General features: G+C 39.3%; 1 protein-coding gene across 2 annotated transcripts in view; it reads left to right on the top strand.

Moving 5' to 3' along the window:
• The window catches only part of LOC310880329 (uncharacterized protein), an 82933-nt gene that overhangs the window by 38607 nt on the left and 21279 nt on the right, over nucleotides 1-23047 (top strand). The window contains exons 3-10 of one of the 2 annotated variants that reach the window (XM_083796006.1): nucleotides 594-666; nucleotides 11061-11242; nucleotides 12412-12548; nucleotides 12619-12671; nucleotides 12936-12997; nucleotides 14075-14250; nucleotides 14969-15049; nucleotides 15620-15790. The exons of the other annotated variant lie outside the window; for it this stretch is intronic. Coding sequence (XP_083652132.1) covers nucleotides 594-666; nucleotides 11061-11242; nucleotides 12412-12417 — 261 coding nt within the window. The 3' untranslated portion in view covers nucleotides 12418-12548; nucleotides 12619-12671; nucleotides 12936-12997; ... (1 more) ...; nucleotides 14969-15049; nucleotides 15620-15790. The remainder of the gene's footprint in view (nucleotides 1-593; nucleotides 667-11060; nucleotides 11243-12411; nucleotides 12549-12618; nucleotides 12672-12935; nucleotides 12998-14074; nucleotides 14251-14968; nucleotides 15050-15619; nucleotides 15791-23047) is intronic. 2 annotated transcript variants of the gene reach the window in all.

Genomic DNA, 23047 nt, shown 5'->3' with positions numbered 1-23047 from the left:
TCAGAAAAAATACCTTCCCTGCTCCATTTTAAAACAATGTAGAGCACTGCTGAAGGTGCCAGAAATACAGGGAGAGAGGAGGGAGAAAGAAAAGGCCGCTCTGTGCCATCTTTCTCCTCCTCCACCTTTGAGTGGCTGCACAAAATAAAAGCCCTTCCCTGTGAGCAGGGTGAGCCAGGCCCACACCAGCCCATGCAGGGGCTGGGGCCTTTCAAGCAGTGGAAATCTGGGGATGGACAGTTTGTGAGAGCACCAAGGGAGTCTCTCAAGCTGTACTCACATGAAGGACTATTGCATTCCCGGGTGCGTTTGCTTGGGCAAGACTGGTAGAAGTACTGATTGCCATTTCAAGGTTGCAGTGTATTCAAGAGGGTTTGCCTTTGGCATTGTGATGGCCAGAGTCCTTTGGAGCCTGATCGTGCACTAAAGAACCTGTCAGGAAACCACAAAACATAGTTTCGCTGTGTGGCGATAATCTGCAGGGAGCCTGGATAGCTGTAATGCTTCATTGCTGCTTCCTCCATGTCTGGCTTTGCATTAACTCTTCAATTTGCTTGCTTTGGCTTCCCTGACTGTTAAATGCATACACACAGGGTCACTTCGAAATAGGAGAAAATCGGCTGTCGCAGTCGGCTGCTCCTCAGCCTCCAAGCACCGGTGCTGGAGGTAAGTGCCTGCCTCCCCTGCGCCGGTGACCAGAACGGGGGATCAGGGTAATGCACGAGGGATTTTTCACACAAATAAAATTTACTATTAAATTTACAAAGACTACTTTTAACTGTTATCAAATGACAAATGGTTTTGAAAGGAGCTCTCTGTCTACTACTCCTGCCTTTGCTTTGCCAACCCCACTAAGCACGGGGAAGCTGTCTTCTTAACCCCTTTTTACAGTTTTCTGCTTTCTGATCTCCTCTTGTAACAATGCAGAAGTTTTGCCATTTACACTAGGGATATTTCATTCCCATTTTCTCTAGTGCTTCTTTACTTTGATCATTTAGATTTAAAGAGACTGGTCAAAAGCTGGTAGCTGGAACATCCCAGACCTCCCTTTGGGCAGGGATTGCCGTCGCCCTCTCCCCACAAATCAGGCCAGTGCTTGCAAGACTGCAGAAGCACCGCTTCCTCCCCCATGCACGATGCAGTCACAAAATGTGGTCTCTCAGGCCCGAGTGATGCAAAATGTTTTCACAGACCTGGGAACTGCTGGAATTTATGGGTAGGGGAGGAAACTTTGAATGTTTTTTGCCAGATCTAATTTTTTGTTGGTATTTACTGCTGCTTTTATTTAAGCAAATGTATTTTAAATATATGATATTTCTTGCTGATCGCAACTGGTAAAAACAAACAAAATAACATTTGGTAAAAATAGACTTATTTGAAATATATATATTTATGAATGGCTATTATCAAAAGCAAATAAACTGAAAAAAAATAAAAACACATCTTTCTATACTGAAACCAACAAACTTCAGACTTATCCTGTTTGTGACTTTAAAATTAGACTGAAGAGACAGGCAAACAAGAATGAAATACGAACAGCAAAAAGAAGAGGCAAAATGTCTGACAGAAAGTACAACAGATGCCATCCTATGTAACTTGCTGCATCAATTTGACTCATAAAATGGGAACTGGCCTTACAGCTAGGTAAACTGCAGAAATAGAAAGATACAGATTGGGGGGGAAAAAAAAATCAGAGCAGCTATGTTGCTACATATACCAGAAAATATTTGGCTTGGCCGGAGTGTCAGTTTAATGTTTAAGCAGTTCTTACTTTTTTCAGGGTGGTTTATGCATCATTAATAAGGACTGAACTATAGTTAGCTCAGTCACACAGAAGCTGCTCCCATGATCTGAATATCTTGCGCTATGCTAACTGTACAAGTCAGAATAAATATATGATGTTTATAATTCATACTTAAAGTGAATAATGCTGGATTGTCAAATCTCAATTAGCCATGGTTGCTTATTTGGTCTAAGGATTATCTTTGCCACGGACCCTGAGTGCTTTAACCCGACAGATTGCTTAAAGGAGATAAAGCATTGTGCAACGGGGCTCTTCTGTCCCCGGGAACAGCTCAGCTCTGGGAACAGCTGGGGGGCAGAGCTCCCCTTAGCCAGCATGTCGTGGGGGTGCTCAGACCATGGACCACGCTCCCGCAGCAGGGGGCACATGCTCTGCGCTGGCGCCCCACTCCTGACCCTGGCACCTCCGAGCCTCCGGGCCCGCAAGAGGCTGGCTGGGTCAGACCTGTGGCTGCATTGGCATCTCCTGCTGGGGCCCTTTGCCTGCCGAGGCTCCCAGCCCAGCCTTGGTGGGGACCAAGTCCCAGCTTGCTCTTGCTAAGCAGCTTGTGAGTCCCTGCATTGCTCCACTTCCCAGCAGAGCTTTGAGTTTAACAAGTTGGTTTTGTAAGTATTGGTATATCCAGGTCAAGTTAGCCCTGGCTCCTTGCAGGCACTCTTTCTTTGCAATTTTGGGTTGGATTCTTTGCAATTTTACTACTGAGAAGTTTTCTGCTGATCCTTCATGGAAAACCCAGTTAAGGACAAAATAATGATCTGTAATTATTGTTCTATTACTAGAGAAAGAGATAATGTAGCTCATCAGTAGGTGATTATCAGACAGGTGGTTATCATCCTTGTCATGAGTGTTCTTTTGGCAAGGATGATAATTCCCTGGCAGAGCTAGATGAGCCCCTTCAGGTGATGTGTAGATGACGGTACAGTCCTCTGGGAGGCATTGTGCTGTTCTTATTCACATAGCAGTGACCTCAGTTGTACTAGGAAGGCTTGCATTTAAATATAAAAGAAACATTTGAATATGTATTAGAAGTTCATATCATAGTATATGTGAGACAAAAGATTTTATCTTGTAAATAAAAACTTGAATTAGAAGTTAAAAATGGCTTCTATAAAATAACATTCAACTGTAATTGTTTTTCTCCAGATAATGTGGATGCCTTAAGACTGATTAAAAATACAAGCGAACAAAAGAAACTTTAAAAGCCTTTTCTAGAATTTTGTGGCTGGATTTAGTACTAAATTATGTTCCTGCAAAAGGGAGGGATTAAGCAGGCTCAGTTCTGATGACTATCTCTGATGATATCTTCCAGAGTATCTTGCTGAAGATGCTATAAATGTGAGTACAGAAAATCTAAGCTTTCTTTTTTTTTTTTTTTTTCCACAGGTAGGTCTTTTCCTTAAGCATAATTTTTTTTTTTTTTTTTTTTGAGATAAAGGCTATATCGGTACCAGGCCAATGGCTGGAATTTCCTGTTGAAAAGGAATTCTTGTAAATACTGTTTCTCTTAAGACAAACATTCATGTCTTCCAGTGAAAATTTCTCTGATTAGTCCATTTAAAGAACAATTCACAGTAATTAGCATCTTTCAAAACTTCACACAAAGTTAATATTGCATGATGTTTAAAAGAAAAAGTCATAAGGCTACTTTTTGTTCAATTATTTTGGAGTTTTTATGCTTAAGAAGGTGTAAGTCCCTTCAAGATTTTTGAAATTATTCATGCACTTAAATCCCATTTAATTAAATGGAAGTTATAAATATAAATATATAAATATATATAAATATAGTGCTTTTTATTAATTACTGTTACTTTAATTCTGAGTTTCTTAGGCATTTTTAAAATTTCTTCAACCTTTTCTTTAAAGGAAAAAGAGAAAAATATATGCAAGTGATCATATTCCTCAAAGAGCATGTGCGTGAAAACATATTCACTAGTTAAAGTTCTGTTAAAAGAAAGTCAGAAGTCTTGCATGTTATCAGCAAGAATAATGTACAAGAATGTCTTATAGTACTTTCAGGAGATTATTTTCAACCAGCTTTGAGCTCTGAACTACACATAAAAATAAAGATTTACATATTAATTTTGTTTAATCTGAATCGTTCTGATTTGTTTGTTTGAGGATGCTAGGCTTAATATAAAGCATTTTAAGATATTATTTGCCTTTTTTTTATGACAAGTAACATAAAAAATAAAAGATTTCCCCATATAACAGTAGCCACTGGTGTCCTGTGTCAGGGTATTAACCTTTTTAACCCTGTCAGTTGACTGGGGCCAGGAAATATAGACTAGTCTTTTACTGCTCTTCTGTGTGTCACAACTTTATTACACATCACATTTTTACTCTTCTGAAGTGTCTATAGTACTAAAAAAAAATAGTCTTGTAAAGAGAATGCAGCGTTACATGGCTAAAAAGGTATGTAGGACTGAATACCATATATTTTATCAAAGCAATGTCCTTCATCCAAAGTGCATTATTGTTGCTCTGTAAAATCTTAACATCAAAGAAAGACTCAGGGCTCTGTTTCATATTTTGTAAAGGTGATCTCTGAGCGTTTCTAGTGGAATTATTCAATAGTTTGCTCTATATCATTTTGCTGATGACAGGAAAGCTGTCTCATGCCTTTAGTGGTATCTGTACAAAGTTGTCTTGTCTTTCAAGTTAGAATAAAGCCTTATATAGTTGATTAGCAATAAATATTTCAACTGCTATTAACAAAATATTAGTTCCTACAGGCAATAGTATTGTCCATTACTTATACATACAAAACTGTTCTCAGAGAGTTTGTGCACATCCTCCACTTAGAAGAGTAATGAAAATTATATGGGTGCTTAAAATGTCTTCACAGTAAGATGGCATCATATTACTAGGAGAATCAGACACCCTTTAATTTATAGAAGAGCATTGCTTTACCACTTAATTATAAATCTACAGAGACTTGCACATTATTTTCAGTAATCCAGATAGCAGCCCCTGGTAGAAGAATGTGACCTTCCAGTAAATATCATTTTGATAAATATACGGCAGCTTTGGGCATTACAAGGGAAGCTGCATCTGATTCTCTTCTCATTCCTGGGGTCACATGCAATAGCCTGGCTTCTTGCTGCTCACCCTTATGTCCTTCTCTTCCAGATGGTCACCCATAATTTACCATTCATGTTTGTGCAAAAGGTTCACCTCCAAGAACTATTTCTTGTGGCAACCAGGGCAGCAAGTGTGCAAAGTGGCTTGGAGCATACTCAAACCGTAGGGTACCCGCCTGCCAGGGGCAGGAGTGTTACAGGAATGTGAGTCCATTCTCCTGTTTCTGCCCCAACTTCAGAGCCCTGCCCGGTGCAGGCAGGTGGCCCCAGCTGTCACCTTTGGCAGAGGGAGCTGCCTTGCTGCCTGTGCCCCCTGCCCCCACTTCTCTGGTGTCCCCTTCGCTTGCTCACACCTCCGCCACTACTCTCCTCTCCTGGAGCAGAGATGTGCATGTTTGATCCATCTCTGATGCAGAGTTTATGCCCTTTGGTGGCTGAACTTGCCCAGCCCTCGGGGCAGCAGACGGGCTCCCAGGTCACAGCCCAACCACTGTTACCTTTTTGCTGCTTTCTGTGCATGTGTGTGGTGTGTGTGTGCTTCCTTAGGTTCCTGCCTCAGCAGCCTCCTTTGATTGAACTCCTGGCCTTCAAGGAGGGTAATATCACACAGATAACCTGAGCAAACTCTGACATTTATTTCCCATAACTCTGTCATCCTCCACAGCAGGGTATTGCTTTGGGCAAACTTTAATATGATCTGGGGAATGTTCCAATGAGACTTCATCGCAACTAGATGGAATTTGGTCCCCACCATCACTTTATTTCTCCTTAGCAGTTTTGATCCTTTAGAAACAGCATCAAAGACTGTGACAACACTCTCTGTGAGGAGTTTTTTGCTTTTTTTCAGCTTTTTCCCAAACCCTCCGTGTGCCTCTGGCTGCCTTTGGTAGATGGCTTTTTGGGAGACAGATGTTTTGGGGATGAATTCAATCAGGAGAGCAGTAAGAAATAAGGTGAGGGGAAGTTTTTCCATTTGGTGAGATGATGCAACACTGCAATAATCTGGAAATAGATGGACTGAACAGCCTTTAACTTGACTGATTTATAAGTGAAGTAGACAAAATAAAGGAGAATATACTTTAAAGAATAATCCTACCTCAGACTTTTCATCTGAAACTAGTTTGATCTGGTCAATAGTCACATCTTCCATTTCTTAAGCTAATCAGTATTTGCAGTTTCCAGTCTCTCTCTCTCTCTTTTTTTTTTTTAATACTCTGTATTGAAAATGTTCAATTCTTAACAAATGTTAACTCATTCTGATCTGCGATAAAAATGAGGTATTTTTGAAATTTTTCACAAAATCAAAATTCTGTGGAAAAAATGTTTTTCCATCATTTTTATTGCAGAATTATAAAATGTGTTCTCGACTCTTAGACATAATTCTGCAACATATTCATTGTTATAATCTAGTTTTGTTCCTCAAGAATTTGTGATATGTCAATAATAGTAGTAATCTGGTAATTAATAATCATGTGATTTGTTCATTTTTGATTAAAGAGAAGTGTTCATCTAATTAAAAAGACCTTCTCCTCTTTTAATCATCTTAACCACCCCTGACAGCACTTCACAGCACCAGAAGAAACTTTATAGTGACTGGGATGTCTGTATGGTCCAGAGTGATGCTGAGAGGTTAATTAGAGGTCCTAAACTCAACAGAGCTGTGCTGGCAAAGGTAGAGAGTGCTAAATGTGGCACCAGATAATGGATTTGCTCCACTTTACCATCTTTTTGGACCCTTTAAAAGTAGTACAAATGCTCATGAAGAGACTACTGGAATTCAGGTTCATGTTTCTTATGTTTCTGTATAAATTATTTTTTTTTAATATTTGGAAGTTAAAAATAACCCAGTAAAAATGTGTTCCTTTCAAAATATATTTCTCAATAAATTTTCGTACAAACATACAATTTTTCCAAACAATTTTATGAAGGAATATTTGACTAAAATCTCCTGAGCATCTCCATATAGTCCATGTTTAGTCCAGATCACAGAATCACAGAATAATTTGGGTTGGAAAGCACCTTAAAGATCATAGAATTCCAACCCCCTGCCATAGGCAGGGACAAGAAGATAGACCTTACCTGGTCTATCTCCATATGGAGATATATATAGCTATTCAAATATATATCTACATATATTTATATAGATAAATGTGGAGATATATGTACAGAGATAGAACAGGTATATCTGGTCTAAATGAATTGCAGATAGAGATGTAATTTAACTAAAATTTCTGACCAAAGGAATGTTCCTTATTCATTAATTTGGTGGGAAGAACAATTTTTAAGCCTTCTTTTTTTTTTCTGTATCACAGAGCTCATTTACATGGGGAATATGTTTTACATCTTTACTTTATGTTTTAAATGCAATTCTGTTGTGTTTTTTTTAAACATTATACATGCTATATAAGTATATACTGCCCTGTCTTAGTATGATTATCAATTTTACCCATGACAAAAATGGCATTTCCTGTTCAGCATTTGTAGCTGAAATATTTTTTTTTTCAAGTTCCAAATTTTACTTTCACTTTTAAACCAAATGGGTATTGTGGGAAGGGTAATTAAAATTGCAAGACATCTGGTTCCAGCAGCCTGTTGAGATACATTTCATGTAAAGCATGCCCCTGCTTTGCCTGGCCCTGCCTTTCCCTCCCTCCATTTCCCTATTGTCTTTTTCCAGCACAACAAATACAATTACTTTATAGCAAATATCATACAAGACTCCTTCCTTCCTTCCTTCCTTCCTTCCTTCCTTCCTTCCTTCCTTCCTTCTCTCTCTCTCAAGTGAAGTTTATCCCTTTTTGGCATATTTTTATAATTCTCATTGCTGGAACAAGTAAGAGTTTGGAACTTGTTTTTAGATTTTAGTCTATATGCAATTAAATGCAATCAACTTCCATTAATAAGGTTTTGGTCACTTAGTTCAAAATGCTGAAACAACATAACCTGTTTTAGGGTTTTGGTTTTTCTTCTTTCACTAATATGGTGTTCATTATCAAAGGACAAAGGGCACTCTGAATTGTAATAAGGACTTTCTGGTTTTAAATTCCATTACTTGCATTAAAACCACTTACTGCCACTAAGAAAAATGAGTATAACTTTGTGCATTTTGTGGCAAATAGGCAGTCTTTTGATATCTTATAGCAGAATGTTTCAGTTAATAGGCCCCTACTTGAAAGTACCCTTTCACACCAATGGTTGCAAGTGCATTCTGCGTTTTTGTGCAAGTCTGACATCCATGAATAGACAACCAAGATCTGTTTCTTATTGTGCATTAAAGAGGATTCTCTGGAAATTGCTGAATAACTTAGCAATATGTTCTGTATCATTTTTACTGATGACAAGAGAGATGTCATCTCTGGTGCATCTGTATAAAGTATCCTCTTGGATGACTTCTGTACATTGCAATCTGCTTCGTTTCTTCAAATAGGAAACTGTTTTAAAAGCCCTGTTAATTGGCAAGCACCAAAATATTTCACTTATTTGCAAGTAACAAAAATAGAGCGTACTGACTCTAGGGAATCAGTGTAACAAGTATTCCATTAAGAGAGGGGAAAGAAAAAAAAAAAAGTAAAAAAAAAAAGTACCCTTGCACTTAATTCAAGAGCAGGGCTATTTTTTTCAACACAAATATGTCATATCATTTTAGCCATTCAGGTCTTTGCCTTGGTGTGTTTAATCAGCACAGCTATACCAAGTTGGTTTGTCTTCCAGGCAGGGTCAGGACAGTTGGTCAGGCCTGGAAACAGACTTTTATTATATTTTGGTGTTTAGATTCATTTTATTCTGTTTATCACTTTTGTACTTGGAAAAAGAAAGGGGTCCTTTCCAAATAAAACCCTTTTGAAACAAGATGTAGGCTACCTCTCCTGATGGCCGGGGCCACCATCTCAGCAGGCTTCATCTGGAGGACCGATCAAGTGTGATGGAGCTGTCCTTCCCTCGGCTGCACTGCATCAGCCCAGGTGGGTGCTGGGGCAGCTTGGGGACACACAAGGTGTCTGTCCAGTGGACATGGCTCTGTGAACAGCACTTGCAGGACCAAGTCTGGAGGTTTTAGCCACTGATCTCCATTGCAGAGAAAACAGTAAGTCTGCCATGCAAACATGGCCCAATGGTGCTTGAGGCAGAATTAATGAATACTCCAGCTGCCTGCTGGTGTGGTTAGTGTAGCAGCTTAATTTTTTATTTATTTTGTTTTTTTAAAAAGGGGGTGGGAGGGAAGTTACTTCACAAAATGAAGCTGAATAGTTTTTGAATAATACAAATTTCCTGTAGACATTTCACTTCTTTGAAAACAAAAGAGCAGAGGAATAGGGCAGAAAGGAAGGAAAGGACGATGGGAGGGAGAGCAAACAGGGCGCACCTGCCAGCAGGGGGGGGTACAGCTGTGTCTTGTCCCACACTTCTGGTGAGACCAGTTCAGCAGCTAACCTGGGTTTTAAAAGGACACAGAAAGGATAATTGGGTGGTGAATAGTGGTAAGAAGCAACCTGCCATGGCTGAGAAAATGTTCTGTATGAAAAATGAAGTAATTTGCACCACATTTTACTCAATGCTGTTAGCCAAGGATGCTGAGGTAACATGTTTGTGTTGTTTTAAAGCCTGTAAATATTTGGGCTGCCCATTTACATTAGATCTCAGTGGAGACCCTTTTCTTCTAAATCCACAAGGCTCAGTTTTATGGTATCCCTGTTGCATCTGAGGGTGTGTGGGGAGGTGGGGGTTGCTGGAGGCTGCTTTAACATGAGTCGTAAATGAGCCTCTTTTTGCTGTGGCTTGGGCTCATGCCACAAAAATTCATCTTTGGGAAAGCTGCTCAGGATTTGTCACATTACTGTGACTGCAGCTTGGTAATTATTATTCCTAGATTGGGTGTTTTTTTTAAACCCTGAGGGTTTTGATTTAGCATATTGTGTCAGGTCATTAATTGATACCTAGATTGTTATAAATACAGTGAGTCAGCATTGGTCTTCAAATCTGGACCAAAACCTACCTGTAATTTGTCCTCCTGATACCCACAGATTTTGTGATCCCATCACTACTGCCTGCTACAGATGGCCAAGAAATTGGTAACCTGTAATTGTAAAATCCTCTTGAAAGAAGCAAATATTTAGTGGGATGTGAAGAACCTTATTCTTATTGCTGTCTTCACAGCTTATTCCACCCAATACAAAATGTAAAAGCTAGGAAAAATATCACCATTTAAAACTATAAGGACCGTCTCTTTTACTTCTTACTATATTCACATACTTTTTTTTTTTTTCAACGGCAGTTCAGGCATCAGCCTGACTTACATTGTGATTTTAAGATGCCATCAGAAACATTTCTTTAAGTGACTGCCAATCACTAATTGCATCTCCTGTACGTCTCCATAGACATTACACATAGATATATCGGTATATAATATTCTTGTGGTTTATGTTTGTATAAACATACTGCTAATACTGTGTTTCTCCGATAGAGATGTCCATAAATCTGGATCTCCAGAGATACCTTTTAATGACTTAAACACTACACCAAACAAGAGATTCCAAGGGGACATGATCAGGATGTAATAATGGGCCAATGTCAAAAAGGATTTATGATTATTATTCATATGACTCAACCGTATGCTCCAGCTACTGCTGTAATCTTGCTAGTCTTGGTCTGACATCTGTAGTGATAATGAGTAAAATTGAATTACGCCACAGAAAAAAATCAAGACACTTAAAAAATAACTAGTGGGCTGCCAGAAGAAACATTGACCTCCTCTGTGGGGTCAAGAGATGGTTTTAAAATATGCTGGATGCTCCTGACAAAGTTGAAGCACTCAGAGGATCTGGCAACCAGCTGTTCTAGCTTTATTAGAGAAGAACTTAAGTATAATTGAATTCCTAAACCATATGTATTTATCACTGCAGTTAAAGAGCATGCATGATCCTATCAAGTTGACCTTAAAAAAAAAAGGAAGTTACCTATTTTGTTTTATATAGCAGGACAACTGGTGTCTGTTCTAAACAATGCAAGGTTGGGGAAGGTGCTTGAATAACATGTATTTTCAGGATCACCTGAGCAGTCATACTGCCTGTCTGTCTTTTCTGGTTAAGCATTAAGTTTCCAAGTGACTATGGTGTAAAGACAGATATTTCTGTTTTGTTTCCCCCTAACAGTCTTGGGTCTGTCTTGGTCTCTTACAGAGCAAGCCTCAGCTCTCTCTGCAGCTGGAGCTGGCACTGGCTGGGAAACAGCAGCTCATCTATGCCATTTCCAGGTTTCTCTGTTCAGTGGGAGGTTAGTAAACATGCAAATACCTCCTGTACTAGTGTGCAGATATGAGAACTCCTTTCTGCTTCTGGATGAACATACAGTGTTGTACAAGGTAAATTTGTGAGCATAGACTTCATTAGTTTCTGTCAAAATCCATCAATCTTCCATTACTGACCACAGCACTTAGGTGGAGGTGAAAACTCATTTGTTTCTCACTAAGAAAGAGAAAACTCAGGTGAAATGGCCTGATGTCAGCCCTGCTAATCCTGCAGTGGTGGTTAGCAAAAGGGCAGCAAGCAGAAGTCAAAGGAGCTCATGCATAAAGTGGGCTAAGTCACAAACCACCAAAGTTGCTATAAAATCGTAGCCAAACATAGCAGTAAAGGACAAATATTTAGGCAGTGTCAGTCAGTCAACTAATGTATGTGTCAGCATATTAGTGAGGAAATCCCCAGAACCTCTGTGGGAGGTTTTCCTTTTGATCTGCCACCGCCTGCCAGGCTGCTGGCATCACTGCTGCAGCCACGAGGCAGGCACGAGCAGCTCCTCTGGGATTTGAACAAGTTGCTCCTTAAGGCAAATATCCACTTCATTAATTTGAAGGCATGCTGAGCAACTGGCAGCAGGTGAGGAGCAAAAGAGAGGGAACCAGACTAAATGAGCATGTCAAATATTTGTTGGTAGTGAGGCAAGCTTGTCTGCCTGCTAGATTCTGGTGCCTCTCCTCATCCTCCCGAGTTCTTCAGCCAAAAGATGAGTTCAACATCTGCAAAGCCTGCAGTCTTGGCCTGCAGGAACACAAGCACTGGTAGATTCGAGATGTTGTCTTAAGCACCTGACATCCTCCATCTATCTTCCTTATTTTTAATTATTTCTAAGCTATAGGGTGACCTAATCAAACAAGCTCCTGTCTGATGTCAAGGCTCTTTCTTTGCTTTAATCTCTTCACATTTCTATACGCTTTCTTTTTCCTCTGGAACTATCAAAGTATTTTCTTAACAAGCACATTAATGAAAAACAAAGTCTGCATTCTTGAATTCTAAGTCACACATAAACCTTAAAGATGCTGTTTGCTCAGTGTTGACAGAAGCAGTCATCTGCCCTAATTTACCTTCATCGTATGTTTTTATTAGAACTGTGAGAGCATGCAAAAACTCACCAGGGGGACATGCGTGTTACAGGGCTCTTTTCTTAAACTCTCTAAGCTCTAATAAGAACATACTGGCTAAAGCGCTGTCCTGTATTGAGAAAGTAATACCTCTCTGTCCTGTGTTCCTTCAGTGCTAGAACAAACCTCTCAGGGAATATTCACTCCCTTAAAGACATCACAACAGGAGTGAAGAAACAGGCTTTGAGGACTGGTCTCAAGGAATCGTCTCTTGTCTATTGACATTCTTCTGCTCAGTCCTACCAAAAAGGTTAGCAATGCTTTATCTCTAATTCAGGTGTCTAGTCTGGTACCCCAAGACTAACTCAATTATTTTTCAGGTGTACATGGGGAATGGTTGGTGCCATTGACTTGCATTAATGAGCCTTTAAAAGTAAGTGAAATGCCAACCTATTGTCTATAAGCTCACATTTTCTAAACAGCATTTCCATATCCACTGAGGAATTTTTAATGGTCAACCAGTTGACCAATATTAGATATGGATGTATAAAACCACATGCATAAAAATCAAAGACAGACAATATGAGCTCAACAGTAGAAGGGTTATCGTTGTGGCTGATTGGGGTGCTTCACATTTAACTTACAGAAATCACTTAGATTAGAGAAAGGTGTTATTTGATCTTCCGTTTTTCCGCAGATGCTGCCAAATAGTTTTCTAAATCAGTCCCAAATGTGGCCAGGTCTCTGTATTGGGCCAGTGTGAGTATAGTAGTGGTTTTGTTCCTTCTTGCTTCTATTTCTTCTCCCCCCTATGCTTCCTCCCAGACTTTGGGGTGAGAACACGGAGCCCCAGAATATCACATGCATTAGACAAAACAAAGCTCCAATGTGCACTAGATGTAATAACCTGCAATGTCTCCCCTGTCATCCCAAATTACTGGAACATGCTGTGTTTCAGTCCTGCGCACCTACATGCCTGGTGCAGGGTCAGGCGCAGCTCCTCCTTGCTGAAGTGCTTGCATTGCTTTCTGCTTGCCTCGCTTTCTGCTTGCATCCGAGGTCATGGGCACTGTGCTTAGGCTGGTCACCTGGAGGGTGGGGAGGGGGTTTCATGCATTATGTGGCTTCTCAGAAATGTTTTGGGGTCTGCTGGCTGTCCCCGGTAGAACTGGGGAGATTTATCACAGCCAGCAAGCAAGTCAGGCACATGAGACTCCCCAGCACCTGGCTGGTGCCTTCAGCAATTGCATAAATCAGCCTCCCCATTTGGATTCAGGAGGGAATTTTTCCTTCCACGTCAAGGCTGGCAAGGCTGCACATTTGGGAGCTGTGCTTTCTCTTAAAAATTATAAGAATAATCTTCTATGACAGCATAGGTAATCCATTTCTAAAGCGATCCTGGATGTTCGTTAGTAAACTCTTCTATCAGGGGACATAGGTCTTTGGTCAGTAATGTCAGTAACTGCTTGCTTTCTTAATGAAGTTCGTTATAATTGGGCTTTTACCTTACTACCTGGACTTTCTTAGTGGATGTTGAGAAACCACTGCAGCCACAGTAGGTGGGCTGTGTAGGGAAACACTCGCTGGGCTCTTTTGTGCTAGATACTTTTTCTGCAGTCTCAGGTGACTGGACTTTAAGACCTAATGTGCTGTTTCAGCCTGATGTTATTATAGTGCTAAAATAAGCCAGGTCCACTGAAACAGTTTGTCACAGTGCTTTGAAAATTCATCTCAATCAGGTAAAAGCAGGTTAGAAAGCTATTAAAATGTGCAGAAAGAGCTAACAGCCAAGTCACCATGAGTACTTGAAGGCAGTAGACTCTTCCTTTGTCTCAGGTGGGTCCAGAAGATGACATGTTCCAGAGCTGCATGGTGAGAGAATCCACACCTACCACTTCATGGCAGGCCTTTGTGCTTTAAAGAGTGTTGAGGCTACACAGAGACACATCTATAATGTCCTGATGTACTCATTGGCACAGGTGGAAGACAAAGATTTAAAACTGATATTTCAGGTAAATCAATGGAAATATGGCACAAAGTGGTAAAATAGATGTTTTCCCATAAATCAGTGAACTGTAATATAACCTAGGTATTTTTCTCTCTTACCCCTGCAAATACTGCATCCATCAGAGGACTGAGCCCCCAAATAGCTCTGCATATGCTTCTTGCATGTGATATTTTTAATCACTGATACTTTGTGCTCTATTTCACTTACTGTTGCCTTGCATTTAGTTTGGTTGGTTGTTTTTTAGGAAGGTTGATGATGGAAAGGAGTTTGATTATTTTGCAGTTTGCTCGTGCCTTTCATGTACTTCTCTTTACCTGAAAAAGAAAACAGCAAGCATGGCAGAATCCCATACGTATGACCTGGTGCTGTGCCAGCAAAACCCCACCCATCCAGCAAATCAGATTTTTTTACAGTACTTTCTTGAAACATGAGTTTATGAATTTTGAGAAAACATTGTTGGAAGAGCTCTAAGGGTTTGAAAGGGCTTGCTTGGTTTTTATTTGGTTTGCACAATGCGATTCTTGCTTGCAGCAATATTATTTAGTGATGATCATGGCAGGAATAATTCCTAGTGTCAGACAGACTCTTGCTATTGAAGTTCTGTTTAATCTTGCACTTACTTTTAAACCTTTTTTAAAAGAGCGTCAGAGGAGCACTAAGTGCTCAGAACAGCTGGAAAGGCAAAGCTTGGGGCATCACATGCATTTCTATTCCACTTACAGGTGTGAGCTGACTAGCATGACTAAGGGTAAGGGTATAAGTGGAAAAGAACATGTGCCATTCTCTGCCCATGTGTACTCAAGGTAAGGTACAGATAAGTCTAAGAGGATAGCCAATTTTTTTACAGTAATTGTTGCTTAATTCACTTCTCAGAGTTTGTATAGAGATCATACATCATATAGAGTTCATACATCTAAATGAGCAATAAGGATGAAGACAGTTGGAGAATCAGACAAGAAAGTTGTATCATGTCCAATAGGACTGTGTGACGACAGAGAAGCAAAGTGGTTGTAGAAGTGGAAAATAGGGATACAGTAATTTGCTCTATGGATAGATTAATGAAGATAGAAACATGGAGGGATTAGGGTTAAGAAATAGGCAACACTTCTCTGTACATGGTGAAAACATAGCATTTGAATGTTGTGTGGTGGAAAATGAAAGATCAAATTACCAAAAGGACTGAATTCCCAAATGTGTTGAAGCCATTGCTTCCTTTTGATGATATGTACATTCCATGTTGAAGAAGGGGGATCATGGGTTATTTTTCAACTATACCAGAGTGTTTTGTTAGTCAGATGGTTCTAGCAGGTATGTAGAAAAACACATAGCTTAACAGCTACAATGGTTTGTATAAAAGAGATCCTCTTTTATAGTTTGCCATGCAGAAAGACTATCTAGTAAGTAATCAAGTCATGGCTGTCTGAATGGAAAAGAACAACTCAGCAACAGGCCCAGGGTTCTTCATGCTCAGTCTTATTGTCATCTTCTGCAGTATCAGCCTTTCCTGAGACTTTTATGTTGGAAATGGGCCTTATCCACTAAGGGTAAGTACTTGATACAAACACCAACAGGTTAATAGTGAAAAGCTGCTCTTTCCTCACTCCCTATAGTAACACATTAGAAGAGCCATGCAGGCAAAGTGCACTGGTAAGCGCTTTGCCATAGAGAGTAAAATACAGTAATGAGAAAAGAGAGAGTGGCAATATCCAAGCTACCTTCACCAGCAACTCAAACATGGGTCATAACTGTAGGAAATGTAACCAAGCTTATCGGATCCTCAGCAAATGTAACCAGCATAGCTTTCTTTTTCAGAAAAATAAGGTTTCTTTTTCAGAAACCTTATTCAGATTTACAAGGATCTGGCTCTCTGGCTTTTGTCACAGCCAGACTAAAAAACAACAGCAACAACAAAAAACACATTCCTTCCCCAGCCCCCCCCCCCCCCCCCCCCCCAAAAAAAAAAAACAACCAACAACCTGACACCAAAACATTAGGCCGCGTTATAGGTTTATCTTAAGATATTAACCAGCTCTAAGGTGCTTTGCTGGGCATGAAAGTGTGTAGGAATGCTCGAGTGTTCTCAAAGACAATGGCAAAAAGAAATCCCATACCTTAAATTGCATTTGCACACTGTTAACAAAGGTCTTTTGGTAGACTGCAACCTGTACTGCTGCTAAAATACCAAAGCTGTCAATCTAGGAGCACAGTGTCCAAAATCAACCCTGGGAAATTTCCTTCCAATAGTCACAGTGTGAGAATAATCACTGCCACCTTTGTATCATAGGGATTTCATATCTTTCAACAGACTTTTCTATCATCCTTGCAGTAGTGATTTGTGAAATGAATGAAGTCCCATAAGTGAAAACATAAGTAGAGTAAGTGACCTTCATACATAGAGGTATAAAATAACAAATCAAGCATCGCAACAAGCCAGCAGCTCAGTGTGCACAGATGGAGACAGACAAAATAAATTAAACTGATTTTGATATCTGCTGTATTCCCCAGTATCTCAGAGGCTCTGATAAGTTGCACAGGTATTTTTTGCTTTTGTTTCTCAGTTGCTTATATTCAGATTTTTAAAAACCCAGAATCTGCTTTATGGATATTTTCTCAGCCATTAAATAAGGAATAAAGGATAAATTAGGAATAAGGAATAAGGAAAAGGAATAAGAATAAATTGAGGGAAAGACTACTATAAATTCAGTAACTAATTGGGCTGGTAATTTAATCATAAATTACGTGTCAATTTAATTTTTTTTATTATTTTCAGTAATAATGTTTACTCTGTTTTGTGCTCTTTAATTTGGATTAAAACCACTGCTTTAAACCACCATCTTAAAACTCAGAAGAAAAAAGGAACTTATAAAAGGAAATAGCTCAATGCTAGTTTCAGGATGTTTTTATTAGAATACTTTTAGAAGAAATGGTTGGTGAAATATTGTTCTTGTAGCTCAGTTTTCCTTACTACTGAGGAAAATCAGAAGCAGAAAAGGAGGTGGTTTCTGGTCACACCACAAGTCTTAGAGAATTAGGGCTCGGTCTCTGCTTACTGTTTAAACTCATAAAATGTGTAGGCTCATTGCTCAGTTCAGCAGTGTTGCTTTGAGTGGCTGGAAGCCATACCAGCCCATTCACCCAGCCTGCTTCTAACCAGATGTACGAGCCTTTCCCTACCTTTTGCCTCAGTCCCAACAGGAAGGAGATGCCGCATCCTTCTGTAAGCAGAATATGGCCAATGTGGAATGTTGTGCCAGAAGAGATTTCTTTATTCCAGAGATTCATATGTTTTATAATGGTAACTGAAATGCTTTTCACACAAACTGTAGCTATGACACACTGAGCTCAAGAGATTTACACCAGGAAAGAATTTGAGCAATACATCTAGAATATAAAAATCATAAACAGAAAAAAATGGGTGTTTTTCATTGTTTGGATTCTTTTAGATTGAATGTTACTAGTTTATATGCTGAATTCCCTGAATTTCTGGGAGTTTGCATGCCTCTTCTGGGGGAAGAGGCCCCAGCAGAGGCATAAACTCAGAGGCACTATTTGGTACCTGGTCCCATGTTTTCATCTATCTAATTTCATGTATGACATTTAGCTAACTTAATACTCAGCTACATGACCAGCTGTCTGTGCATGCAGCACTGCATGAACATTTTTTCTTTCCATGTTTATCTGTGCTTTTTACACCCTTTCATTGTGTGGAGGGCTTAAAACAAAGTCATAAAAAGCACTGCTGTTGCATAAATATGACAAAGCTCTGAAACAGAGGAAAAACTGGGTTATTGCCCTAACCATTCAACCAGCTGAAATGTTTTCTCCCTTTAATCAAATGTCGCTGTGTCATTAGCACGCTTAAGCAAAGAGCTTAATAGGTGGCTTAGTCCAAAGGTGTACAGCCCAATATCAGAAGAATCCTGCTTTGTAGTCTGTGTCATGAGAAGCAAACAGTAGGTCATGCTCTAGAAGCTGTTTACAAAAACTGATCTGGGTCTGACATGAAGCAAAGGTTCGTTTTCAGCTCTGAGCCTCTTGGCTTAGTGGCCTGTTGTTTCTGTGCTGCCCAGAGTTCTGTTCTGCTGGAGACAACATGAGTGTCCTCTGGTGGCTGACAGCCTGCAGCAAGTCCCTCGGGTCTGTAGGCACTGTGAGCTGCTGAGCCAAAACATCCCTTAGTTTTATTTTTTGTAAATCAGATAGTCTTTCTTGCCATGCATGGCTTCAGTAGCTCATTTTCTTTGCAAGTATCCTTATTCAAAATGCCCTGCAATGACTGAAAACACTGGAAGGGGCTGTGAAGCCTTGCCTCCCTCCCAGCTCCACGCCGTGGCCCTGCTGTTGTAGCGCTCCTGCCACTGCCAGGGCTGGGGGGAGAGCGACAGGAAGAGTTAAACGACTTTTACCGTGAGATTTTCGTAACGATAGGCTGTGTCTATGAAGGCTTGTAACTCAGCTTGCGTGCTCCCACATCACACAGTACTGTGGGAGCTGCTTTTGCCACGAGAGCTAAGATTACATAGCAGTTTCCGTCCCAGCCTCGTGATTCCACACATGCACATTTCCAAAATACTCTGGTCTCAGGGATGAGTGTTTTTTTATGGACTTGCTCTGTGCCAGAATATTCTGCAAAATCTGTTGAGCTTTTTGGGGGTTACAAGAGGATAGCAATAATTCCCTTCCTGTCAGTCAAAACATTCCAACCACCATTTATTTCAGCGAGAAACAAATAAAATTACTGCGGGTCCCACAGTGTGTCTCTTCACGCACCTTCTCTTCTACAGTCATTCTCCTCTTTCCAGGCAGCATTGCTTTCACTTTCCTCACTGAAATAATTAAAACTATCTCCCTCTGCTCTCTTTTCCTTCCAAGAAATCTGCTCTTCCTTTTCCTAGAACATATTTGCTTCTTGTTTTCCCCTCAGTCTTTATAGCAGCTGCTCCCCTGCTTGGACAGTAGCTGTTCCTTCTCCCAGGGAGAAGATCCCATAGTGTCACCATCTGTTGCTAAGACCACAAATGGGTGGAATTTGGCCCCATACTGACCACTTGGACAGGACCTTAGGCTCAGGGTTCACAGGAGTGCCCTGGGAGGATTTCAATGCAAAAAAAAAAAAAAAAAAAAAAGCAGTGTTTTATTTTATCCTACACCATTTTAAAGCAAAGGGCTGGGACAATATTTGAGCCGCAGTGGTCCCATGGTTTCCACGATGAGTTGGCTGGAATACCCCTGAGGACTGCACCTTCACTGCTTTTTATTTTCCGTCATGAGCATGATATTGCAATTTGGTCGAGTCAAACTCACCCTCCTCACTCTGCCTGTCACTCGAAGGAGCAGAGCTTACCTATCCAGAGCTCAGAGCAGAATCTGGCCCTGTTACTTTTTGGTATCTTTCTCTGTTTGTAAGTTCTGTCCTCTGTACTTGAGCCTGAATGAAATGGTGGCATCTGACATTTTAAGCCAAGCTCTTTGTAGCATCTCAGAATTAAACACTCTCTCTTGTTTGGTTTATCTTTACTATCAACTATGATGGATCTACAAGCTCCAGGTCCTTTCAGAAAACAAACATGACTGACAGCAATCGTTATACAAAAAAGCTGAAGAAACCATGCTTTGATGGATTTTTTGTTAGGATTCATGATAGCATGGAGCTAAAAGAGAGAAAGTAGGTGCTTTGGAGCATAAGATCGTAAAATGCTAATTTCAGTGACACAGTGGTGGACTGAGTAAATATAGAAAGGATTTATTATGAAGTTCTTTAGTGTTGTTGGCACTGGCAGCAAATTGCTGGGCAACATTATATCACCAAAATCCAGGAAATAGCACAAACATTGAACCACTGTATTTTCAGTGACAATAATGAGAGAAGCTTTGGTATTGGTTGGCATCCCCACAAAAGGCACATGTTGGCATGTTCAGGAATGTAAATGATAGATTTGCTGCTTGAAGTTCATAATTATTTAATCAAACCCAGACTGCAGAACCTGGAGGGACATCGTGTATCCTTAAAGGAGAAGAAAGGGGGAGAGAGCAAGAAAGAAAAGATAGTCATACTTTGCAAATGATGGAAGGTATCAGTCCCCTGGGTGTGCCTACCACATATTTGTGATTTCTGCAGAATTTGTGGGTGATCTTTTCTGCTTTTCTACCACATCACCATATCTTTAAGTAGCCCTGCAGAAAACAAATTGCCAACAATCTCTTTTATGTGCTGATGGAAGTCAGATCAATTATTTCCATTTCCTTTCATGGAAGAAAGTAAATCTACAGATCAAGACAGGAAACCACTCATTTGATAAACTATTTCTACACTACTGTACATACACACACACACACACCCTCCCCCTTCTTTCCTGCAAACAGACACACACAACTGCAAACCCTCTCTCTTCTAGACACACAGAGAGGCACATTATTTTTAGCTCACATTTCACGTTTAGATTACTATTACAGAATTACAAGAAGACTTATTTTGTTTCCATTTTTTGGAAGAAAAAATAAAAAGAAAGAAAAGATAATGAACATTCCGTTTTCAGAAATAAATCTCCCAGCACTGTATGTTCTGGCTTGTAACAGGCCAAGCAGCAGAGGTCTGCTACTTTCCCAGCCTGGGCTTTGTAGCCGACTCAACTTTCAATTTAGTCCAAGCGTGATGGAAAAAAAAAAAAAAAAAAAGTCTTTCAAAAGCAGTAATTGTGTGTTTCTGAGGAGAGAGAACAAATTACTAAATCAAATTAGCATTACATTTCATTCCTAGACCCTAGGAGATTCAAGGATTTACATAAGATACTTTCTGAAATTATGTTGTTACTGTAAACATTAAGATTCTGCACAAAATCCCCAAGAAGTGATGTGTCCTTAGGTGATGTCACCATACAATACTTTAAAAAATTATGAAGTAAGAAATACTTTAACAGCACGCTATATACGCAACCATACTATTTTTTTAAAAGAAAAATGTAGGCTTTTATTATATTCTGTAAGATTTAATACCATTAATCCATTCACTGTGTGTGCTAGGAATACTTGCACTGTTTTTTTCTGCAGTATCACTTATCTTTCATTTCTCTCCTTGTGGACAAAAATGTTTGACTCGTGGCTGTAGAAGATTATGTCCAGGCCCCACACAAGACTGTGGAAGTTACCACAGATTTCTAGGCAGGCATCATTTGATTCAAAAAGCTAAAAAAGGGTGCTCAACATTACTTCATTTCCCACCTATTTTTTTTTTCCTCTAGTGACCTCCTCCTTCTTTGCATCACCAAATTCTTTGTAATTCTATCTCACTTTATTGAATTATTTTTTTGCAAAACTGTGGTAGAGCAAAGTTTCCATGTGGGGCACTGCAGCTCATTTCATGAGTGCTCCTGCCCTGAGGGCATCTGTGCTCCTGCTCCCTCCCTGTGCCACAAGGCTTCTTCCAGCTCAAGTTTTAAAATTAATTCTAGTAAAAACAATGGTGCAGTAATGAAAATAAAAATAATAATTAAAAAGGCTTCTATGTCTAGGGCATGTGCAACCAATAATTAGTCATTTGAAAATTAATCAGAGTATAGTGTATAGAGTTTTATTGTAAATGTTATGAGTTTCAGGTCCTCCAATGAACTGCAAATGGTGACAGGAGAAATGAAGTTAAATTGTATTTATGTCTCAAGATCTATAAAGTATAGTTAGTATTATTGTACTTGTCAAGACAGGACTACTCTATCTGAGGAGCTAAACCACAATAGCAAAAAGAAAAATGGAACTTACGTTTAATTTTTTTTTAATTTAAAGATTGCTTTGACAGCGCTAGAAAACAAGGACAACAGTAAAACATATGTATGTCAAAAAAGCTTCATAACTGTAAAAAATATTTTGTGTTGTTTTTTAAAGTAGGACTAAACATTTCTATTTATCCTAGGACTCTATGTGTTTTCTGTGTTTCAGACAATAAATGCTCCCCACAAATTTATGTAATTATATGTAATATATTCAGGAAAACTAATTACTGAAGCAATTCATGTTTGGAAAGTTATTTCTAAAGCCAGAGGGGTAGAAACATTTTTATAATGAGAATTCACATCCCACACATAATTTCTTTTATTTAATCTACCTATTTATAGAAATCTATTATATATATAAAAGGTGGAAGAAATTCAACAGCTGAAAAGCATATGAAAAATATGCAAATTGTGTCATAAACGGCTGAAATACAGGTATTTTTATACTCCTTTATTAAAAATAATTATGAAGCTAAACATTGAGTTCATATCAGATACATATGCTACCACTCTCAATGCGTCCTTCCTCTACCTCACAAATAGACATGTATATTACTATAATATTGGGGAAAAATGAGCAATGACCCCTTCTTCTTATCTTTTGTTTGGTTGTTTCTTTCTTTTTTTTTTTTTTTTTGATAAGGAATGTGGACTTTACATTTAAATTTCCTGTTTTCTGTTTGTTTGCTGGCACCAAGACCACCTATGTGATTTACATTTTTTTTGTGCTTGGTGCTTTTCTAAAACAGAATAAGTAACTCTCTTTTTAGCTCTCTGTTGCAAACCTCTAAAACTGATAACAGCTTTTATATAAATTCTGTGATTAAAAAAGATGTGAATAGGCTTTACAGTTCTGAGTACGTTTTACATATATATAAATTACTAAAAACAAGCAGGATCACTCAGAAAAGTCTTCACTCACTGATCTGCAAGGATCAGCCAGAGAGGGGAAGGAATATGTACAATATCTAATTATATTCATATGAAAAACATAACCCACACAGAATTTTTTTTCTCTGTTTCACAAAAAGCTTCATT

This window comes from Anser anser (assembly GCF_964211835.1).
Source record: "Anser anser genome assembly, chromosome: 12".
NCBI classification, from domain to species: Eukaryota; Metazoa; Chordata; class Aves; order Anseriformes; family Anatidae; genus Anser; species Anser anser.
This window is presented reverse-complemented; position numbering and strand designations above follow the sequence as displayed.